At 47.3% G+C, this 24,419-nt stretch overlaps 1 protein-coding gene across 3 annotated transcripts in view; it reads left to right on the top strand.

Annotated features, from left to right (window-relative positions):
• The window catches only part of Btbd11 (BTB domain containing 11), a 278,066-nt gene that overhangs the window by 243,681 nt on the left and 9,966 nt on the right, over window positions 1-24,419 (top strand). For 2 of the 3 annotated variants that reach the window (XM_027392491.2, XM_035451737.1), the window contains 10 exons: window positions 3,583-3,748; window positions 5,749-5,838; window positions 7,703-7,804; window positions 9,654-9,747; window positions 9,858-9,993; window positions 10,661-10,881; window positions 12,255-12,433; window positions 18,767-18,872; window positions 23,346-23,448; window positions 24,213-24,294. In XM_027392491.2, the coding sequence (XP_027248292.1) occupies window positions 3,583-3,748; window positions 5,749-5,838; window positions 7,703-7,804; window positions 9,654-9,747; window positions 9,858-9,993; window positions 10,661-10,881; window positions 12,255-12,433; window positions 18,767-18,872; window positions 23,346-23,448; window positions 24,213-24,294 (1,279 nt within the window). The remainder of the gene's footprint in view (window positions 1-3,582; window positions 3,749-5,748; window positions 5,839-7,702; window positions 7,805-9,653; window positions 9,748-9,857; window positions 9,994-10,660; window positions 10,882-12,254; window positions 12,434-18,766; window positions 18,873-23,345; window positions 23,449-24,212; window positions 24,295-24,419) is intronic. The other variant, XM_035451736.1, reaches the window with a different exon arrangement.

Genomic DNA, 24,419 nt, shown 5'->3' with positions numbered 1-24,419 from the left:
CTCACTCCCAAAGTTATTCTCTGACCTCAACACATGTACTGTGTATGTGCACATGTACACACACACAAGAGAGGGGGGTTATATTAGTTAATTAATTAAATGATATTTAATATTATTTAAAGAAAACTAGTCCCTAACTGTGAGGGTGCTACCAAGGGGACAGAAGTAACTGGCCGGGAGGGAGATAGGTGTATAGACAGGAGAAGAGCATGCCTTTGTATAGGTGATCTGATGGGAAGCCTCCTCAGCTATGATCAAGCTTACCCTTGAAGGACAAGGAGCCAGTCCTGCAAAGAAAGGCTTCCAAAGGGAAAGAGAAGCCAAATTTTATCCTCAAAATACTAGAAGGCTTTAGAAGGGACCCAAGAGGCCCTGCCTAAACAGTGAGTAACCTGAATGTGTGAGAGGTGGCATGGGGTAAGGAGAATGAAATCAAGAAGACTGACTCCTACTCTGTTCCACCCAGAGATGTGTGCTGGGACCCATGGAGAGCCATGAGGGTGGCAAAGGGGTGGACTTGGGATTCGTGTGCAGTATGACAGCTGTGGGGATGGACATGGGTGTGAGAACAGATTCCAGTTTCATATAGTTCGTCATGCAGTTCGTTTGGAGATGCTGAATTTAGAGGTCTAAGAGATATTCAACAGTCCAGCTCCAATAGAAGTTAAATGTATAGACAGAACATGATGGTATGTTCCAGGGCCCTCTGACCCCCAACAGGTGTGAGTTAAGTTACCCCTGACACATGCCAGCTTGTCTCTTAGCATCTATGTCTCTAGTAATTCCTTTGCCTCAGTTTCCGCGTTGCTGGAGCAGGCTGCACATAGCACTTGGCTCTGGGGCTCACTATGATGATGGTATGGGCTGACACACAGAAAGAGCTGAGATCCCCACGTAAGTATTCATAAACGTCCGCTTCCTGTAATAACAATTATCATCATCTTAACTGCAGTAATTTTCCTGCCATTTGTCTCTTTCCAATTAAAATCAAGGACCCCAGGAGCTGGTAAACACTTGTGATGTTCTTAGAATTATCTGTTTATAAGCTTTTGAGTTCTGTGAGCCCAGCCTCTGCCTCCCCACTCTGGAGCTCTTTGGCATGAGGTTTAACATACAGTGGTCACTGGCAATGCCCAATCACACAGAATGTAGCTTGATTGCCGGAAAAGGGAAGAAACCACATATCTGAATGAGGCCATGAAGTACTGAGGCTGTTGGAAGGGACTTAGAGATAGACAAGCAAGAAGAAATGTCTAGGTGGGGGTTTTTCTGTGACAATGGAGATCACTCATATCTCTGTCCTGAGATGGGAACTCCTTTTTAATGTCTTTATTACTGTGTCATAATTGTATATATGGGTTTCATCATGACATTTTCATACATGTATATAATATAATTTGATCATATCCCCCACTCTGTCACTGTTTTTTGTCTCCCCCACTCCCTCTTTCCAAACAATCCTTCTTCTGCTTTTTTGTTTTTTCAATAACCTATTGAATCTTATTAGTGTTGTTTACAGGAGCGTGGGCACATTTTCAGTGTCTACACCACAGGACAAAGTGTCTTCTCCCACCCCTCAGAAACCTTTAGCTACATAAAAGTCCTCAGGTAGCAGTGAGTCATCAAGGACTCCTCCTTCCTCCATGTGAAATGATGGCAGGCCCAGGCTTGTACAGATCTGGAACAGGTAGCCCTAGCTCCTATGAATGAGTTCAAGGGTGCAACAGCCATGTCACACCACAAGCCTTCCACACCACTGCTTCCCCTTCCTCTAACTCTCACGTTCTTTCACCGGGGTGGGAGCTGTGTGATTTCACAAAGAAGCCTCTTCCAGCATTGCTAGCATCTAGCAGAAGAAAGGTTATCCATGCAATGAATCAAGTCTGATGACTCCCAGAGACTTACACACACACACACAGGATCCTGGTTCTTCAGAATAACACACATAGATGCCACACTTACTCCCCCTGGAGGCCTTTGTGATGTGTGCCCTAGGGTCTTGCCCTGTTACTCTGGTGTTAAAAGCTTCCATGGGAAGTTTTGGGGACCATCAGTCCATGCCACCACACTGAAGGTGGGGGATTTTTAGTTTCTCTGCATATTTAGCTGCCCTTCTCCAGAAGAAAAAAAGAGGAAACCCAGTGAAATTTCTATCTTCGATAAACAATGAATTAAGCTTTGATATAAATATGTCCCGAGCACTGTTGATTTAGCATTTGTATTCGCCCAATCTGGTAGCTCTAGTCAAGTTCAAAACCCACATGCACTAGACCAAGAAACCATAAGGCACAGTCCTACTCTGCACCCAATAGTCTAGGATACTGATGTTTAAAGCTAAGCCCTGGGCCCTCCATCATCTCCAACACACAGGTAGCTTTGTAGCCATGGGGTCTCTGTGCTTTAAGCCCACTTCCCTCAGCTACTTGGGTCTAACACTTAGACCAAGGTTAATGGCCCAGAAACACTGGCCTCTGTGGAGAGCCTGCCATGTCTCACCTGGCCCTGCATAAAATACTGTGCCTCATCCTCTCCTGTCCCCATCCCTGCAACCACAGCTCAGGGCTTATCTTCCTAAGAGGCTATAGTCCCATTGTATATTTCACTCAGAAATTGTCTCTAAACCCTCAGTATTTTGTATTAGATACATGGAATCAGGGCCCATGCCGGTCCACTCCAGACTGTGGGCTTCCAGAGCTGGGGTGGTGATGTGACACCTAGTCAGAGTGTGACCCAAATGGGCGCTCAGTAAATGCTTAGTGGCTTCATTGAAAGATTATTGGCCAGTTCACTGGGAGAAGACAGTAAAATGCTTTCAACATGGATCCTGTTTGACCTTCTCCCATCGGTTCCCTTCCTGCTTTCTTGTCTTCACCTCTCCCTGAACTCGACAGCGGAAGCACCTTGCCATCTCTTATTTCATCTGGCAAGTTCTCTGGCTTGTTCTATTTTGAATGTGGGGACTCTGTCCTGTGTTCCATCCACTCTCATTTCTTAATGCCTTCATATCTCCTGTCTGTCACTGGAATGGACCGGCAAATTCCTGCCCAGAAGTCCACAGCCTAGTGTGAGGGGTCACACACGTGAACAAGCAACAGTAAATACTATGCTTGGGAGACAGGATGGCTCGTAGATCCAAAGGCTGGCTCTCCACACGTGCTATGCAGGTTCAAATCCGGGCTCTGTCACTTCCAATAGAGTGTCCTCGGGAAGGTTTCTTATCCCTGTTTCCCGGAGGTTTTAAGTTCCTCATAGGAATTATGCCTTCTGTTGTGTGGGAATTGAGTGAAGCAACTCACATAGGATGTTTAGCAGAGGACATAACCTATGTAAACACTCCATCAATATTTGCATAACAATTCTTAGCTGAGAATGCTCCTGGAACACAGATGAGGGACCAGAGCCAGCCACAGCAAGGGCAGGGGATGGGATTAAGAGCCCCCCGGGAGGCAACCGTTTTAAATGGGAGCCTAGAGCAGTCAATTTGCAGGAAAAGCATAGGAGGAACTTGGTGGAGCTTGCTGGGAAGTTTGCTCTCTGGGACCAGACCCTGGGGACCCACGTGACCATCTCTCCCTCCCGCAGGGCGGACGACTGCTTTTGCGCTTCTCGGAAACTGGACGCAGTGGCCATTGAAGCCAAATTCAAGCAGGACTTGGGCTTCCGGATGCTTAACTGTGGACGGACGGACCTGGTGAAACAGGCAGTGTCCCTGCTGGGACCCGACGGAATCAACACCATGAGCGAACAGGTACCAGTCCGCCTGTACTTCACCCTCTCAGTGCTGGGACTGGTTGGGACACCGGCTCCCTCTGCTGATCACCAAAATAATAATAATAATTAATAATAATGCCCCTCCCCCCATTTTCCCTCTCTTTTTCAGTGTTTTGTTTTTTTTTTTTTAATCTTATAAAAATACACTGAGGTTTATGGAAACCTCATATGATCGTTGCATCTGAAATTTTACAAAGTTGTGGGAGGATAGACCTGTTCAGGAAAGGAAATGATGTCATTAGCTTGACCGTCGCTCATATTTAGGACTCTGCAGCCTTCAAGTCTTTTTCTGGCATGTTAAAGTCATCTCTTTGCTAGTATGCTGTTAATACAAGACAGAACTCAGCCGTCTTCACTGTCCTCTTAGGGTGTGTTTATGAGACACTAAAGTCAGTCTGGGGACCCTAGGGCATCACCCAGACATAGCAGTGCCTAGCAGATCCTGAAAGTGGTACATGAGAGGTATCCACAAGTCGCAGGGGCACTTTGGGGAGGTGGTGGTGACACAGACAGAGAAGACAGACAGCCGCTCTCAGTGTGCAGAGTTACAAAGGACAGATGGGGCTGTTTCTCCCACAGGCCACCCTTGCAAAGAGTTCCGTGAAAGGGATAGAAGGGACTATTTAATGACAACTAATCATTTTCTTGAACAGCATCAAGGATCCCTAACACACAATCATATGTGTCTTTTATGTTTAAAACCAGGGGTTTATTATAACTTTTTTCAGCACTTTATATTTCAGATACCTTGTAAAGTTATTTAAAAATTTTTGCAAATTGTTTCAGTGTCTGTATAAAATGATTATAGCGTTTATTCATTAACCATCTTTCCAATGTCGGATATTTAAAGTGTTTATGAATAATGTTGACCTAAACATACGAATCTTTGCTCCAATCTCTATTTGCTTGTGGGAAATGTCTCTTTAAAATGGGAGTGGTGTCTCAAACGCACCAGTGTTCCCTAAATTCTCAGACTTCATTGTCCCCAGCCTGCCCCCAGGGAGACTGATAGTCTTTGTGTACCCTCTAGTACATAGGTATTCCCTGTTAACCGTCTGCTTTCCTTTGTCTGCATTTTAGTGGCATTATTACTGTTTTCTTGTTTACTTAGAGGAATTCTTTCTATATTAGGCACAAACTCCTTTAATGTAACAAACACATCTTCGGTTGTCATTGACTTTGGAATTTTGCTTATAATGTTTTCAATTGCATGTCATGCATGATGGTTTTCATTGTGTTTATACCTAGAAATGGTTCCAGAAACCAACTTGGTATCTCTTATAATTTTAATTTTTGCTGGCTGTCTCTAGTAAAACTAAAGGTTATATTGGTGTATGGTGTGAGATAAGGCTGGAACATAAACATTTCCCCAAACAGTTGCCTTCCCAACACTTGATGGAGAACGCCATCCCTCTTTCTGTTGGTTGTGTGCTCAGTTTGTGTTGAGCAGGAGGCAGAGCGGGGAAGGTTTCCTAAAGGCCACCATGCTTTGGTTGCTGTGAGAGCCAATGACAGTGAGGGTGGCCACATGCTCAGGAATATCCCAAGGCCATATAGAACAACAAGGACACTTTGTCACATTGTAAAGGGCACAAATGTCAAAGAAACTATATTCCTTATAATTAAATAGCTTATGGTTGATATTGCAGAATCCAGAAAGTTCTTGTGAGCTCCCCGCCCACCGCCCACCGCCCACCGCCCACCATTGCAATCTGCCACTTGTTTTAAAACACACTTAGGTCTGTTGTACCATGAAATATAGGAAAACTCTCCAACTTAAGCAAAGATAGGTGCTAAAGGGTGATGTCACTTCCCTTCGCTCCTCCACTGTAGTGTCCAGATGTGGAAGGCTGTGACCCTGTGAGTCACAGGGCTCCATAGAATCTGAGTACCCACACCGATAAGACATTCCATGTGTTTGTTGACTGACCATAGCCACCTTGTAAACGTCTCCGTCTCTGGTTTTAACCACCGCAGGGCATGACCCCCTTGATGTACGCCTGCGTCCGTGGGGACGAGGCGATGGTGCAGATGCTGCTGGATGCCGGAGCTGACCTGAATGTGGAGGTGAGGGTGCGGAGGGCTGCAGGCCCTGCCAGCCCAGACTTTCCCTTCCCAGTCACCCTCACTCATGACTGCTCAACCCTTTCAGTGGCTGTAGCCATGGTAAAATCCCCTGACAGACTGTGTCCTACCAGAAGTCCCAGCCAAAGTCATTTGGATCAATAGCTGTAACTACAGGGAGCTCTGGATTATGTTGACTGAGCAGCTCTTGACTCATCCCCTTCCAGCCATCTCCTGATGCCTGACACTTGCTGGCCTGGCTCCCTGAGCTGAGGTTCCCTCCTTTCATCCCCTATGCTCCTCTCAGGCCCACAGGCTCACTTTGTTAACTGAATTATCTCAAAGTTGCCATGATGTTGTACAGTATTGAAGCTCCCTGCCCTGGAGGTTTTAGAATCTACAGGCTTAGGTTTGAGTTCTGAAATTACCACCTGCTATGAAGCTAGAGAAATGGTATGGCTTTGTGAGATGGAGAAGGATCACTGATGCAAACCCTGTTGGGAGGAATTGGTACTAGCAGAGGCACCCAGCTATGGCTTGCACCTAGCAGAGGCACCGAGCCATGTCTGGTACTCCATTAACAGTAGTTATTCCAAACCACCCCAAGACTCAATATAAGTGGATCCTCGCTTTTTTGTTCTTTGCTGCCTGAAGACTTGCACAGCCAGTACTTGGCAGTTGCAGATGTCAAGGAGACTGGCATGCTGCAGCCACCAATCAGTAACTCCAGGAAACCTTTTTGCCTCAAAATTAGATGCAGTCAGTGTTACCCTGTGCTTTTTAAAAAATTATTGGTGAGTTTTATGTTCATCTGGGGAAAGCAGACAGTAAACATAGCTCTGAATCCAAACCTATTTTAGATCTTAACAAGTTTCAAGTGATCTAGGGTTGCCCACTCTACTATGGTTTCAAAATGTCGCAGAACCCATCTAGATCCTCAGTTGGAGGTATTCTCTGACCCTCTTTTCCAGACCCTCCCATGGGTTTCGATTGGTGCCTTTGTCTGTGGGAAAGACACTCAAGCCAAGATTACAGGCCCCAGAAATCCTGGGGAGAACACTGTGTGCTAGTGTTAATATCTCAAGTCTCCAGTTGTCGGTTTCCATAATATGTCCCAGCTTGGTATATTCAAGACCTTCCTCTATCCTGAAACCCAGTCTCTCATTATTTCTTCTTGGTATGTTCAGGGCAAGTTTCATGCCTGTGTTTCCAGTTACATGAGGGCCTTTTTCAACTAAGAAGCCAAGGTGATCTGTGAGCAGAGTGGCAAGGGACATCCTCTCTCAAACTAGTGACTGTCTTCTCTACTGTGGAAACATGAAACAGGCCTACCCCTCACCTGCTCCCTTTGAGGAGCTAAAATATAGATAGGGTGCTAGTGATGTTGCAAGCTACTTCACTTCCTATAGCTCTCGGAACCACTGTCCTCCTTAGGCAAACAGAGGGAAAGAGATAGGCAGAGAAGCTGGCTTGTAGGAACCACTTTTCCAAAGCATTCCTATGAGTGAACAGACACTAATGCTTTTTGGGAGGAAGTAGAGGCGCAGAGAACACAGGCTCAAAATCCTTTCTCTGCCCCCGTTGGTGACATGCCCCAAAAACAGCCCTCCAGTGGCCTGCTTCCAGAAGGCTGCTTCAGCATCTCTTCTAAGAAACTCCAGCAAGAGCAGCACACAGTTCTGGTGAGAGGTTGCTTGGGGCCTCCAACATGGGAAGTCACTACCTGGCATCACCCATTTCCTAAGGCACCTGCCAGGATGTCTTTTTGGTACTTTCCTCCTCTGTGTGCCTGACCACAGATAGGCTAGAATCTGCAAGCCTAAATATTGTGGGTCACATTTTGAAAATAACTTCAATTTGTTTATAGGTTGTCAGTACTCCTCATAAATATCCATCCGTCCACCCTGAGACCCGCCATTGGACGGCTCTGACTTTTGCTGTGTTGCATGGACATATTCCTGTAGTTCAGGTATTAAGTATTTCCCTACCCACATCTGACCATTAACTGTGACCTCCTCCGTGACGCAAATCTGAATCTCTCCCAGCATGCATATCTCCCTAAGTGATTCATATTGGTTAATTGCAATTCAATGTAATGTATCCCTATTTTATAATGAAATTATTATACTGAAGCATCTATTTGGCCAAGCATTAACCAATATGAAATCATCTGGTACCCACATGCAGCCTCACACATGAGTGACAGACCTGAGGTGTTCTTCCTGGTTGCTCTAAGGTGGGACTTCAGCTGTTACTTTATAGACTTGTCTTAACATGACTGTAAGACTCAGCCAGGGTCAGTACCTGGAGGGACTCTTCCCTCAGGTGTGGCCCTAGTGTTCTGTGGACTCCAGTGGTTTCCAACCAGTGGGAAGAAGCATCCAGATCAACAAGGAAATCATTGAAAAATGTGCTGGTGTGAGTTTTGACTCTTGAGAATCGTCTCCTGGGGGTCTATGGTAGATTCCCTGTGTCTTCTGAAACAGCTACAGATGTGGTGACATGCTTGTGCCCGTGATCCTCTGAGCATTGTTGTCACTATTTCTGACTGTGGTAGACTTGATGTTCAGTGAATAGCCTCCGTCTTAACTCGGTCTTCACTTCATCAGAAGAGGAAGTTTGGCATCTAAGTCCAGGGCCTCCCCAGCCCCACAGTGAGTACAGAGACAGCAAGAACACACCTCTTTGATGTGGCCCACACTTCCAAATTCTGTGCAGCAGAGTAGCTGGCAGGGACAGCTCAGCAGGGCTGGCATTTCACAGGAACTTTTGTTGTTTCCTGGCTATGGTAATCCTCACCACAGACCCACAGTGGCATTTCAGGAGGCTGAGTGTGATGTAACAACGTTATCTCTGGCTTCTGCTTCTAGAATATCAAACTCAGCCCCTTTTTGGCAGAGGAGAATCAGAAAGAAGGGAGTTGGTGGCCTCTGGACAGCACAGACAGAAATCCTTAATGGGCAATGGCATCCTCAGCCATTCATTCAGGAAAGGGAACAGCTGAAAGCCAGGCAGAACCTCCTGTAGTCAGGCTATGTCCCCGCAGCAGGTGCAGTCACAGTGTGATGCCCTCAGGTAGCAATAGGTAGTAGTAAAGATGGTGGACTCATCCCCATGTTACACGCTGCATGCAGACAGCATGGTCACCCAGAGTGGCGAGCTGGCACAGACAGAGCCTCGGCCTCCTTTTACAAGCTCACGTATCTCAGCAAATGCACTGAATGGAGGCAGGAAAAGCTTTTGCAGCTTTTGCTACATTACCAGATCTTGCTGGTCAGAGAACTAAACCCCTCACCTGTCCTCAGAGCCATCCAGGGGGTTCTGGGAGGGTTCTCACGCTGGCTGACCAAGTATGATGGTCCTGGGGTCCATCATACTCCTGAGCACCTGCTGTTGAAAGGGACCACTCCAGTTGCCCTCTGAGGTTTGTGACACAGATCCAACAATGGAAACTTGCAGCATTTGGATGCTTCTATCTCAGTGCTTCCAGAAACCTAAATATACTTAAGGATTCCCTGGAAAGCCTGTTAAGATACAGACAAGCTCAGTATGTCCAGGCTGGGGCCAGTGAGACAGCCCTTCTAACAAACTGCCTAACATGTTCTTGTGCATGGACCACACTATTAGGACCACACTAATCTGGGGTCCTAGAAGATGGGAGAGGCTCCTTTTCTGAGGTAAAGTTGCCTCCAGCCCAGTGCACAGGTCGCTGACCTGAGGGAGGGGGACAGTAGTATCTGGCGGATCTCTGCCAGGACACTGACGCCTCCCCACGAAACAAGCCCTTCTCGTGTCTCAGTGACCACTCTTCCCTGCAGCTTCTCCTGGATGCTGGGGCCAAGGTGGAAGGCTCGGTGGAACATGGCGAGGAGAACTATTCAGAAACACCTCTCCAGCTTGCGGCAGCTGTGGGTAAGTTCCCAGTTCCCACCCAACCCTGGTGTCTCTGCTGTGGCCTTTGATGTACCTGTGACCGGCTTCTGTTTTCTTCTTTTACGAAACCCCCTTCTCTGGGCTTGCAGGGAATTTTGAGCTGGTTAGTTTGCTGTTGGAGCGTGGTGCGGATCCCCTGATAGGAACCATGTACAGGAATGGAATTTCTACAACCCCCCAGGGTGACATGAACTCTTTCAGCCAGGCCGCAGCCCATGGACACAGGTAGGCTAGGATGGGCCAAGGCCACCAGGTCCCAAGTGGTGCTTGTTAAAAATGCAGATTTCCAGGCCTGCCCCAGACCCATTCTCACTCTGGATGTGGGGCCCAGGGGCTAGTGGCAGTGGGGTGACCCAGGCTCTGGGCTTGACCAGAGAAGGCACCTTCACTCATAGCTTCTTGTCAAGAGCCAATTCCTGTACTGTACGTGCATACAGACTGCCATGTTCTGTCCACTCTCAGCCAGCTATAACCACAGAGATGTGTCACTCTTGGCCAGTATGATGGGTCAGAGTACATCATGTCAGCTGCCAGGATGTGAGAAGATGTCACATAAAAATGATAGCTCTTCATGTTTGCTCATGTCCTTTCTTGGTTTCTTCCAGAAACCCTATCAGATTTTATTACATTTTATCCCAAAGAGAGCAAATTCACCAGACTAATGTTCAAAAGGGCAGAGCTCCAGGACTTTCTGGGCATTACTCAGCCTCAAGATGTCCTCCAAGAAATGTGGCCAGTTCTACCCCACTATCTCCTTCATCCCCAAAGCCTATCATCCATTCCTCTTATTCCTGGTCCTGAGTGAGCAGCTTCCTAACCCCTACTGTGTCCCTGCCCCAGCACAGCCACTTCCATCTCTCAGTGTCTGCCTCTCTGGGTTTATGATTGACAGGAATGTGTTCCGCAAACTGCTCGCTCAGCCAGAGAAGGAGAAGAGCGATATCCTGTCCCTGGAGGAGATTCTGGCTGAGGGGACTGACCTGGCAGAAACAGCCCCGTCCCCCTTGTGTGCCAGCCGCAACAGCAAGGCCAAACTGAGGGCCCTGAGGGAGGCCATGTATCACAGCGCTGAGCATGGCTACGTGGATGTCACAATTGATATCAGGAGTATAGGTCAGTCTGGGCACCATTTACCACTAGAAACAGCACACACACACACACACACACACACACACACACACACACACACACACACGTGTACATCAAGGGGTCTCAGGGAGCTTCTCCTTAACTTGTTAAACATTTCCAGGCCAAGATACCCACACTGTCTCCACAGACAACAGCACCCTGCCTGCCCTGAGGCCCCACCCTTAGACCATCTTGTCCTGGTTCCCAAACCCTGGACCTTGAGCCAGGTACCTAAATCACCTGGGGAGCTTGTCTGAATACAGATTACCAGGCCCTGCACCCAGAGGCTCTGCTGTCGAGGGTCTGGATGGATAAAGACTGGAATCTGTATATTTAACAATCACTCCAGGTGGTTCCCAGGGCTTGAGGACTTACTGTAAAGATCATCAACTCCAGTGACACAGAGTGACCCTCAGGGGAAAGACACTGACACAGAGTGACCCTCGGGGCAAGGACAAATGCCTCCTCCCCAGGACTTTTTCTCTGAGCCAACAGGAGCCGTTCAGGAGAGCAGCAGCTCTCCCTTCAGTGAGCCAGCCCAGAGCTGTCTCACTGGTGTGTCTGGCGGTCCAGACTAGCCTAGCACCAATTCAATGGCTTTTTCCTGGAAAGGAAGGGAAACGTGGAAATGGGACCCTATCATGACAGGCTGAACGCCAAATAGAAGCCACTGGATCACTGTTCTGGAAAGAGTCTCTGACAGGTGGACTGTTCAATACATGAGAAATGTATGCTGTTGCCCTGAGAATCTGCTTTCCATGTTGTAAAACTTGGGCAATCAGAATGATCTACCTGTTCATTATGAAGCAGGTGAGGCATGTTCTCCCGCCTCACCCCCTCACTGCTGTTATCTGCTGAGGAGACCTTTTTAAAGGAAAGGATGTGATGAGGGGCTGCAGGTGCAAATGTCTTACACAGGGGACCAGCAATGGGCTCCTCCCATTGATTTAGATGAGACGGGAGGATGGTCAAGTCCTTTGGTCTGTCTCACCATTCTCAGCCCTCTTCTGAGTGTGGATATGTCATCTGGCCCTAAAACTCCCTCTTCCCCCTAGTTTTTCACTCCCCAATGAGTAGAAGTAAGATGGTGAACTCAGAGGTATAGATGCGTAGGAATGAGTAATTAAAAGATTCTACACAGCAACTGGTATTGTAAAATGCAGCCTCCTATAGTATGAAGAATATGTGTAAATCTTGCCTGTGTTCACTGAAGGCCGGTCCCTTGGATTCATAGCTTGGTAATGTCCTAGACAAAGGCCAACTTCCAGATAAAAATATCCCTGTTCCTTGGTTGTTTTCTGCCCTCCCCTCGCCTGCCCTCCCCTCCCACCTGGCCCGATGTATTTTCCCCTGTCCAGGTGTCCCATGGACTCTGCACACGTGGCTGGAGTCACTGCGGATCGCCTTCCAGCAGCACCGCAGGCCTCTCATCCAGTGTTTGCTCAAGGAGTTCAAGACCATTCAAGAGGAGGAGTACACAGAGGAGCTCGTCACCCAAGGCCTGCCCCTGATGTTTGAAATCTTAAAAGCAAGCAAGGTACAAGGAGGGGTGGGGGTGAGGCCATTGTGGTTGCAGCAGAGAGTGAGGGCAGAGGCTCACAGATTGGGATGGTGAGGGTAGAGGTTCACAGATCTAGATGGTCCCTTGGTGGGAATTAGTGGTCCTTAACATCCCTATAGCACAGTCACAAGGTGGCAAGTGCATCCCAGCTGGCTACAGCTACTTACACAATCACTTGTTGGGCAGCTTTTTGGCTGAACATTTGCTGTATCCCAAGGCACTTAGGCAAAGAGCAGGTTGGGATCTTTGACTCATGGAACTTGCATTCAAGCAAGGGGATAATACCAACACATGTGCTTTAAAAGCATAGAAAGTTGTTTTCATGGACCAGGCTAAAAGAAATGTAAGATTCAAAAGAGAGGAAGGGGGTCATTCTCAAGGTTCTGGCACTGACCAGGCCCAAAGGGATGGTGGGAATCAAGTAGGAAGAGGGAAAGGGTGCCATCCCTGGACAATATTCTGCTCCAGTTTCTGGAAAGCTAGGCCTTGGAAAAAGTCTTTTCATGTAGACCGCCTGTATGTGCAACATGCAGCCCAAAGGCTACATACATCCCAGGATAACTATGAATATGTGTAGATGATATCATATCACAATATTAAAATGATAGACCCCTCTGATAGGACAACCAGTCAGAGGACCTTCATTCTGATTCCTTGGGGTTCCTCCCTACCAAGGTGTCCATTCCCAGCAAAGGAATGTCACGTCTCTGCATCTCTTTATAAACATCAGTCTTGGGTATTAATGAGAGTCATTCCATGAAATCTCTGTAGAGCCATCCATCTGGGAATGTCATAAAGACACTTCAGGCCCTGCCAGGAGTGTGTAGCCGCCTCCTGTGTGCTGATGGGAAGTACCGGCTTTGAGCAGCCTTGATGAACTTGCTCCCTGACACCCACTGGAGTCAACAGCCAATGGCCAGGGAACACTGTTAGAAAACACCCCAGCACTGTGGCCATGAGAAGCACTAGGGAGGATCAATATCCCTGAAAGGTTCTGGAAAATTTATACCCCAAGACACCACATCACCCAAATGCTTGGGTTCATCTAACACAGTGGTTGAGTGTATGCACTCTGGAGCCAAATTACAAGGTTTCAAATCCTGGCTCTCCACTTACTAGCCTTAGGGCCTTAGCCAAGCTTCTTAAATCTCTCTCTACCTCAATTTTCTCCCTGCTTATAAATGAGTCAATAATCATACAGGACTCTAGGGGGTTGTGAGTACAAAGTGGTGAAAACCCCAGTGCCTGTCCACTGCTCCCTGACACCACACAAAAGCTTTCTTGGTGGCTTCAAAAGTCTCACAGAAGATGCAGGGCCTTCTGTACTTCCCCAAGGCTCTTCTGTAAACACCATCTAAGGACAGCAGCAGGCACAGCCAACTGTAAATACTTGCATCACTGTGCCATCTCCTCTTCTCAGGGTGACAGTGCCTTATGAACACTTCTCTCTTCAGGGCCCTGAAATTCACAAAGGTAATTAAGGTGTTTCCCAGACTCATTTGTCTGTGGCACCATTTCATAATGAACTTCATTATGTCTCAAGACATAAATGAAGATGTTTTCAAACCTTATACATGATATATATATATATATATATATATATATATATATATATCTTATATAATTTAATTACAAGCCAGTCACTCACTTAAGCATATTTAAAACTCTTACAGTCTTCAAACACACTTTTAACGGAACCCTAAATTAATCTCCATTTAACAAACATTTCACAAATCAGTGAAAATGGAGACCAGGTGATAGGAACTAACTCTCTCAACTTCTAAGCAGCTAAGTGACCACACTAGAGCGATCACTCCGGCCCCATTGAAAGCTTTGTGGAACTCCAGGGTCCACATGGAGCCTGTGAGGCCTGTGGACCAGTGTGTGGATTCCGATCCCTGGCTTGGCTGACAGGCTGCTCACCCTGAGAGAAGGGGCATACAGAACTGCCTTCTCTGATGGCAGAGTGAGAACAAGCAACACAGACCATCTGCTTTCAGAGCACCTCAGAGCTTTGGGGCCAGAGCTCACCTCAGCAACTGTTCTTGTCAGCCCCATCCTCGAGCCAGCCTTGTGGTCCCTGCTGGCTGTGTTTGGTGTCTGTGCTACTGAGCTTTAGACTAGTGGGCCTACCTCAGTGAGTTCAAGAAGAGGGGAACCTGCCTGGAATGTTTCAAAAGCAAACTCCTGCCCTCTCCAACTTAAAATAAATGGATAAAAGGCTTTCACCTGAAATTACCCAAGAACCACCTTGTTGGAAGGTACTGCTGGGTGCATTCCCAGTGTCTACAGTCCAGTGTTTTCTGACCTGCCTGCTTTTAACTTTTTTCCATGCTGCCGAGGAATGTTGCCTATTGTTTTTTGTCTGTTTGTTTAAGTAAACATCACTTTTAAGTCTGACATATACATAGACAATTCCCCAGATTGTAACTGTAGAGCCCAGTGAATTACTATCAGCTGAAATCAGTCAATCATTGCTAGACCACGAAATACAGCACATCTGTCTGCCCAGTCTCCCAAAAGCCATCTCTGTCCTGACTGCTAACAACACAGGTTTCATCTCTCCTGGTGGCTCCTTTAACTAGCATAGCTCAGGGGAGAGGAAGCTTCCACAAGCACCCCAGTGTGTGGCAGCAGGAGGGGAGTCACTGAGCAGAAGGAAATGGAAGTCACCAACAGCCCTGACAGGAACATTTGGGAGACAGGAAGAAGGGAAGGCCTTTGCCAGATGTCGACCAAAACCTGCTCCCTGGCAGCTGTGCTACACATCCAGAAGAAAATGCAGGCAGCTCCTTTCTCTGGAAGGGGCAGGCCCAAGAAGGGGTACAGCCAGGAGGAAGGGAGGAGAGAGGGTTGATTTGCCTTTATAGGAAGTTCCATGAAAACCCTTACCTGTATGGTATGACATCATATAGAGTGACCCACAGGGAAACAGGTAGTTTAACATAGTGTGCAGGAAAACATCCCCAAGCATGTACTGTTCCACCATCCACATATTTTCATTGAAGTTTCTCTTTGCATCATGTTCTTGCATTCTAGTTGAATTTTTTGTTCTGTTTGAGCTGTTGGATTCTGAGTTCCTTATATATGCTAAGTACTAGTCCTTTGTCAGCCATGTGGTTTGCAGATATTTTCTCCCCCTCTGTAGCTGTCCTTCATCCTGTTATCTTAGTACTAGTGTTTATTGACTGTCCTCAGCATCATCAGATTGGGAACCATATTATAACATATATTACAGAGGGGATGAAGTATATTAAACCATAGAAGCTAATAATGAGGAATAGGAAAATGTATGCCTCTTCCATCTTTCCATCAGCAGAAGGAAAAATATGATTGTTTCAATAAAACAAAAGTCTACTGTTCTTTGTCATAAGACTCACTGGAGGCCTCTGCATAATATTTTGGAAATAAATCTCTTTTTTATAATAATTTTAAAAAATCATTGTGGCTGCTGGGTACCAGCATCAGGGATCCTAGACACTCCAAAGAAGCAGGTGTGTGTCCAAAGTCCCTCACTGGGCAATAACTAGCAATACCACCAAAAGTTTAAAAAATCTCAATTAAAGTAAGAAAATCAGCAGAAATGCTGGATCAGGAAGCCTCTGAGCAATGCTTCTGTCTAAGTGTCCACCTGTCAAATGGCTGCCAGTGAAAAACTGCCACTAAGTGAATTTTGGATCAAACCTTGAAAACATCCAGAAGTCACCAGAGACATTCCCTCATCTCAGAGCTCTCAAACCATGTCCATGAAAAGCCTTGAAAATGGGACTCAGTGTAAACACCATTTGCTATGACTGCTTAATTCATCAACTTCAGAGGAAACACCGGAGCAGGACAAGTGTGAGCTTAGCAATCTTCCCCCTTTTGTCACACCCATTCATCAAAGCCTAGCAAGCCTGTCTCCCCCCACCCCCATTTTCTTCTCTTATGTCCTCATGTAGCCCTCACAGCTCTCTCAATCTCTCTTTTCCATGTGTGTCACACCCTCCTCTGGGCACTTCAGCCAGGACTGGCTGCAATGATAATTATCGCCTATACTGCAGAGCACTTCTGGCCCGAGGGCAGTCTAGTCACTCCACACTCATCTACTCCTTGCCAGGACCTCGCCTCCCCCCCCCCCAGGAAGCTGTGTTGTCACCATCTCTAGTTGAAATGATGGACCTATTTAAAGGGATCCAGAGAAGCCAAAATACTAGTCCAGGCGACCTGGCTGCTACAAATCTCAGATTTGAAGTCACCCTGCCCCTCGCTCATAGTCTCCTTGAGTTTGCCTGAAGTTCCTTTCTCTGTGAAATGTAAGTTTTGTCTTCTTGAATGACAAAAAAGACATTGGTATGCAACCATAGAACCTTCTGCCAATGGGAAGGTCACCCCACATCTGCTGATGTCATGGCCAGTGGAGGCTGCCTTGAAAGGAACCGTGACTGTCACCTACCCAATGATTTCCCCCCATTCATGCACACCCTGTGCCAGCATTTGCCCAGCTCCAGGAAAGAAATACTGTTATTTAAAAGTGTGGGATTCAGTCTGGAAGCCTCTATGCCAGCACCTGGGAAGATCCTGAGTTCAAGACTAGCCTGAGCTACACATCGAGGACCTGTCTCAAAGAAAAATGAGAAACAATGAAATAAAGAAATGCAAAGGATTTGCATTCCTCACCAGCTCCCAGGGGATTCTAATGCTGCCCATCGGGGAAACACTTTGCTCACCCATGAATGCATGGTTAAGGTGGCAGCCACCGGTATGTTTGCCAAGGGGGAGGAGTACTCCCACCCTGTGCTCATGATATATCCTCCATTCCATCCTTGAGGATGACTACTGTTCCTTCTTCCTTTCACTCTAATGACCCCTCTCTGAATCATGTCCGGTGACACTGTACCATCTTTGATCTATCCACTTCAATAGAAGGGTTTAGATTTTCTTTTCCAATGTGGAGGAGCTATGTCCTGCATTGTTGTGGCCCCAAGACCATCAAGAAAAAGAAAAAGAAAGAAAGAAAGAAAGAAAGAAAGAAAGAAAGAAAGAAAGAAAGAAAGAGAAAAAGAAAAAGAGCAGCAACACTCACTTGTGGAGAATATAAAGAAAAAAATAATGATCTCTGGTTTAAGAGCTCTTTAGTCTTTTATTTTCGGAGAAATGATACCATGTGTGTTTTAACCTTGCTTTATTGATACTTTATTGTGTTAGTCAACCCGGTGTTGCTAAAAACAGAACACCTGAGATAATCAATGTAAAAGAGGGAATGTTCATTTGGCTCACAGTTTTGTTTTGGAGGTCCATGATCAGCTGGTCCACTGCTTCTGGGGTAAAGGTGAGACAGTGCATCAGGGCAGAAGCCTGTAGTTAGAGCAACCGGAAGACAGAGAAAGAGCTGAGTAGATCAGCATCCCATAATTACCACTAGGAGACATGTTCAAGAACCTCAGATTCACTGAAGAGTCTCAGGAAGGTTTAACCATCTCCCCTTAGTACCATGAACTAGGGACCGCACCGCTAACACGTGAGCCCTCGGGGACACTTAGTCAAGCCATGGCAGTTGTAAATATTTGTTTAGCCCATTTTAGCCATTTGCCCAATAAAGAGCAGCAGAATGTTGTGAGTCACATCCCACCCCCAGGCTTGCACACCTGCTGGTAGAGGGCAGTGAATGCGAAGGACTGGCATGGAAAAGAACCAAAACACTAGGATGAAGGTCAGGCGCAGTCTCCTTCCTGAGCCACGGGCAGCTGGAGTTTGGAGGCATAGAACTGCCTTCCGCTGCCCTTATTTTTATTTTTATTGAAAAGTGATTCAACTGATGACTCCCAGATCCAAAATGTCTGAGCCCTTGAATCTGATTTATTACAGAGCTGAATCAAAAGCTTTCTTCCTGTCCTCATGGGGTGCAGTCACGGGACCAAAGGCGCTTTCTGCTGTTTGGTCCTGTCCTGGTGGGGTGCAGTCACGGGACCAAAGGGGCTTTCTGCTGCTTGCTCAGGACCACTGACTGCTTCCAGAGTTTGAGAACACGGATAAAGGTGGATTGGGGCTGAAAGCTTTCTATTCATCAGCTCCAAAAGCCTGCTGCCCCTTGGCTAGGAAATGATCAGGATGTGATGGGAAAATGTTTTTTATAAATTCCATAAGCACTCAATGGTGGACTCATAGAGCAGGTTGATCCAGGGGTGGTGAGTGCAAACTAAATGTCTCTGCTCCAGGGGGACATGTACCAAATGCACAGGCTCCTCTTGCCTAGGGGACAAGTGTCTGTAGTGACAGCCTGGCTTGTGCCACCCTAGCCCTCCCTTAACAGCTGTTCTTCCTTCCCAGAATGAAGTGATCAGCCAGCAGCTGTGCGTCATCTTCACACACTGTTATGGTCCCTACCCCGTTCCCAAGCTTACGGAGATCAAGAGGAAACAGACCTCACGCCTGGGTGAGTGGTGGCCCAACTGCGTTCAGGCTATGGAGCATAGCCATGGAACATACAGATGGGAAGGAAACAAACACATGGGACAAGTATAGGGTGACAACTGTGGAGGGCAAACAAGAGGCAGACAGAGGAGGAGCCAGGCCCTCAGCAGGTGGTAAATCTCTTTGGAGAATACAACAGAGGATGTGGATGAGGGGACTGCAGGGCCTCATCTGTGGGCCTTTTCCCTCAGTCACTGACACTGGGCACTGCTGAAGCTTGGGATGTCCCCCACACAGATTATGATAGATGGCCCACTGTCCATGTCAGCTGTGATGGTTTGGATAGTCAGCTTGATACAGTCTAATTAGGATCTTCCAGGAAAAGAATCTCAGAGAGGAATTGCCTAGATTGGGTTGGTCTGTGGAGATGTTGTTCTCATTGGATTACTGATGTGGGCGGGCACATTGCTGGGATTTGTATGAAAAGGAGCAAGTGAGCTGAGACCATTCATGCTGATTCATCCTCTGCTCTGGGCTGAGTGTAACCAGCTGCTTTCGGCCACCTCAACCATCTGCAGTGATGGACAGGAACTGTGAACTAAACCAAAGCCTTTCTTCCCTAAATTGCCTTTGTCATGGGTTTTACCCAAGCAACAGGACTAAGACAGCAAGTCTCCTGTCTATAAAGTCCCTCATCTCCATGATAGAGGAGTAAGCAGGACGCTAGTGGGCCAGCAGTGTCCCTAATAGAAGTCCTGCTTTAGGAGATGATGAAAAGTAGGGAACAACCACATGTGATGGTAAAAACAAGGGCAGGTTAGAGCCCAGAGGTTAAGAATAAATACTGCTCTTCCAGGGGACCTGAGTTCATTCCCTAGCACACGTCAAGTGGCTTATAACCTACCTATAACTGTAGATCCAGGGAGATTCAGCACCTCTGGCCACTGTGGACACCCTACATAGACACACACATACACAGGTAGTTAGAAATAAAATAAATCTTTTCTTAATTAAAAAAAGCAAGGACATACCTGAGCAGTGCCGGTGGATGCTCTGAAATCCAGTGAGGATAGCTGATAACTTATATGCTCCCTGGATACTTGCACATAGCTGGAGCCATATACCCCGACTTGTACCTCTCAGTAGCACTCAGATATCCCAGGAGGTAGGCACAGCCTATTCTGTCCTTTGAAGTCTGGAAACAGAATGGACCTGGGACCTGAAGACCAGCCCAGCAATGCCATAATTCCTCACTGTGTAGGGCCAGCTCCTGAGATTCCCTAGGCAGGCACTGGCTTCATCCAGAAGATCTGGGCCTACTTCAAGCAGGGCAGAATTGAAAAGTAAGAGAAATGCCTGGCTCTCTTGAGGTTGGAAACCCGAGCCTGGCATTGAAGAAGCCCATCGCCTGTTGCCTGGAGAGTAATAAAATATTAACAGTGAAGGATTCCTTTTCCTATAAGGGTTGGGAAATGCTTCCTGTATCCTTTCCCTCTAAATGTGAAATGTTGAAGAAATGGAAGCATCTAAAAATTCTATCCTATAGCAAAACCATTCCTTTGCTTTTCTCAGTTGAAACATTGAGCTGATTCAAAGTGTATTCATTACTGTTATGAGTAAGTTGGACATTTAAATATGATATAGCTTTCTGCTAAAATGGAAACGTTGGGAGCAGGGTCAAAGACTGTATGTTGTACTATGGTCATGCACGTGACAAATCTGAGTTGTGCTAGGTCACTTGTGTTTCTGCCCTGCAGAAAACATTGATCGCCACAGTGACAGATAGGAAAGGCCAAGCAAATGAGAAGGTGGAAGAGGTGAAGGGAGGGTCCCCTTCCCAGAGCATGACAGTGTACAGCACCTGTGTGCCTTGTGAGACACCTTGTTAGCATCAACATTTTTGAGGGCTGGGTCAAGGACACAGGGAAGCACTGTTTCCCATAGCCATAGAGAGAAGAGAATCCTTGAATTTGGTGCAATTTTTCTCACTAGTGGTGAAAGGCTCTTGGTCTTCAGGACACAGGTGAGAATTCCAAGGTTGGCACCATGAGAAAGCAGGGGTAGGAGGGCCTGGAGAAATGGCTCCATGGGTAAATACGCTCACTGCTCTTGCCAGAGATCCAGGTTCTGTTTCCACATGGTGACTCTCAGCTGTCTGTAATTTCAGCTCCAGGGTACCCTATGCCTCTTCTGACTCCTTGGGCTCCTGCAGGAGCCCCCTTGGGCACCTGCACACACATAGTATACACTAAGACACACATGCATAAAATGAAGTGAGTATTTCTCTAAGAAGGCAGTGGTCTTGACTAGGCAGAGGTGGAGAAGGAACTCAGTCACAGTGGTCTTGTCAAGAAGTCAGGACTCGGGCTAGAGAAATGGCTCGGCTGTTAAGGGTGTGACTGCTACTGCCCTTCCTGAGAACATGAGTTCTGTTCCCAGCTCCCACATCAGGCAGCTCACAACTTCCTGGATCTCTCTCATGCACATACCCATCCGTGTACATGCCACTAAAAGTAATAAAGAAGTGTGGCCTCTCTGGGAGCCCTGGTTTGTAGAGGGGGACAGAGCCCACACTGCCTGTCACCACAAAAACCAATCATCAGAGACAGGAATCATTAAGTTGTGCTGTAATCAAGAGCCCAGGATCTGAGGTGGCGGTGGGCTAACCATTCCTGAGCTCAGTCTTGCCCTTCTGTCAGATGGTCAGTCACATGAGCCTTCTCCCATGACAATCTCTTCAACTGGTCCTCGCTGTCTGGGTATCCGGGCTCAGATCCTTCATAGAGCCACCTGGGCTAGAGATTTAACTCAAGCAGCAAGACATTAACAGTTAACAGTTGCACTCCCTGCCGAGCTGTTCATACCATGTACGTGCAGGCTCCTTCCTGCACTATGGAGTGCAAGTCCCCCTTGGTATGAAATCCCAAGGGCCTCCCCACCCCCATCAGAATGGGATGTGACTGTAGGAAGGTTGGCTCCTGTGCTAAGTGAAGACAAAGGGACCAACATAAGCTCCAGAGGTGCCAAGGGGAATAGGGAAGGAATGGGGAGGAGTTTGTGACGGCCATAGGGAAGAAAGCTCTTCTGCCTTTGTCCTGGTTTGGAGCACCTCTTATAGGGACAGGGAGCACCCAGCACAGAGCATGACATCAGGAGAATCACCTAGGTGGGTGGAGATGCTGAGACTCCTCAAACTCAAACATGAGTGCCTTGTGAAAGGCCAGCCCTGAGTACTGCAGCTCTAGTCAGCTGCCGTGCAGGTGGCCTGCCTCAAGACCCTGGCAATTAGAGCCAACTTGTTTCTGCTGGGTGGGGACTGACCAGGAGAGGAGGCAGGGAGTTGAGGATGCTCCTAGCAAGGTAGAAGTGCTGAGCTGACTCCAAGGGCCACCCAGAAGGACCCTAGGTCTGCATGACTAAATTAAAGGTAATACATAGGAACTTTGTATTTGTTGAGTCAAGCCATAGAAATGGAATGTCTTGGTTCACATCCTGGCTTGCACAGCCACTATAATGTGTGCCTGTCTCAGTTTCCTCTACTGCAGTGGGCAAAATGTGATGTCTGCACAAGGCCTGCCATATGTTGGATTCAGTAATCGAGTGTAAGCTACATTGTCTTTGTTATAAGAGATAAGGCAGGGGGTGGCTCTTTTGTCACTGATTCTGGGAGAGGACAACCTAGAGTCCAGGGGCAAGGGGGCAGCTGCCCTTCTATACCACTTCCACCAGACGGGGGACACAGAACCTAAGAAAAAGGCATACGATGGGTGAATTCCTTTCACAGACTGGCCTTTCTAAGTTCTGCCTGGAGGTGTGTCTACTGTGTGTTCTTCTTTTTCTTCTTCTTTTTCTTCTTCTTTTTCTTCTTTCTTCTTCTTCTTCTTCTTCTTCTTCTTCTTCTTCTTCTTCTTCTTCTTCTTCCTCTTCCTCTTCCTCCACTCCTCCCCTTCCTCCTGCCCTCTCCTTCCTCTTTCTCTTCTATCTTTGTGAGTGTGAGAGTGTGGGTATGCAGGAGGCGACAGCACAATTGCAACAGTCAGGTCTCACTTCCCACTTGTCTGAGGCAGGGTCTCTTGTTTGCTGCTGTGTAGACCAGTGTAGCTGACTTCGAAGGATTCTCAGTCTCCACCACCCATCTCACTGTGGGAGCATTGGGATTCTAGATGCTGATGCTACCACATTGAACTTTAAGTGGATTTTGTGGTCAGAGCTCAGGTCATCCCACATGCTCAGCAAGTGCTGCTAACTCCACTGAACCATTTTACCAGTCCAAGGGCTGCTTCTAGCCACAGGTCAGCTTGGAACATCTCCTGTGCAGAGCTGGGTAGCAGAGATGCATCTGTCCTCTATGGGTGCTGTCTCCAGTGTGACTCTTGGGTCACCAATGAGGAATGAAAAGGTCATTATGCTTCCCTGTCCTCTCCTGTGTGTTCTCCAGGGGGACCTGATTTCACCCTTCCTACACTAACACACAGCGGATGCCTTTCTGTTCTAGATCCTCATTTTCTTAACAATAAAGAAATGTCTGATGTGACCTTCCTGGTAGAGGGAAGACCCTTCTATGCTCACAAAGTGCTGTTGTTCACAGCCTCTCCCAGGTATGTACTCTCGGCTTTGCTGGGGCTGAACTATGTCTGTGACTGTCCTATTGCTGCTCTTTTTTTCTTTTTGGAGACAAAATCTCATGTAATTCAAGATGTCCTGGAATTCACAATGTAGCAAGGTTGATCTTAATTTCGGATCCTCCTGCCTCCACATCCCCAGTACTGGGATTACAGGCATGCCCAAAATATTTGGTACTGAGGATTGCACCCAAGGCCTCAGGAATGCCACTGTACCAACTAAGCTATGTCCCTAGCTGCTATTCCTGCTTTTTGAAGTTCAGTCCCACTTGATAAGGTCCTTACTGGCCAGAGGCTTTGCATCCAAACTCCAAGACATATGATCTCCCATGGGGAGTCCCTCCCCCAGTCATCAAGAATGGGTTAAATGCCCTCGAGGCTTCATGCCTCAAAGACAGAAGCTCCTGCTTCCCTGGAGCAGAGCAACAGAAAGGAGGGTGGGTGATGATACCCTAGGTACCAGACAAGAGGGAAGCCAGGGCAGGTGCTCAGAACAGACTGATGCATGCAGAGGAGCCCCTGAATTGGTGCTGGAAAGTGATAGAGTTTTAAAGAGCGTCCGATCCTTCCCGTGACCAGTTTGAGAAAGGATGTGAGTTCTAACACGGTCTTCAGCTTTGAATAGACACTAACAACAACTATAATCCAGCTGTGTTTTAGAACAGGACCAGAGATTTGTGTCACGTGGGCAAGCTGTAAGGGTGTGAATGAGTCTTTTGATCTTTCTGTGTGTCATTCAGGTTCAAGGCCCTTCTCTCCAGCAAGCCAACAAATGACAGCACCTGCATAGAGATTGGCTATGTGAAGTACCCCATCTTCCAGGTGAGCCCTGGGGTAATGTCAGCTGTCCCAAACACCTGGGACACCACTGACTGAGCTTCTAGCACCTGCACTATGGGCTCACTTACTCCATTCCTCCCACTCCATCCTGCAGCCCTGCAGCAATC

The sequence above is a fragment of the Cricetulus griseus genome (genome assembly GCF_003668045.3).
Source record: "Cricetulus griseus strain 17A/GY chromosome 1 unlocalized genomic scaffold, alternate assembly CriGri-PICRH-1.0 chr1_0, whole genome shotgun sequence".
Classification (NCBI taxonomy): Eukaryota; Metazoa; Chordata; class Mammalia; order Rodentia; family Cricetidae; genus Cricetulus; species Cricetulus griseus.
The sequence above is the reverse complement of the archived record's forward strand: the minus strand, read 5'-3'. Positions and strand labels throughout refer to the sequence as shown.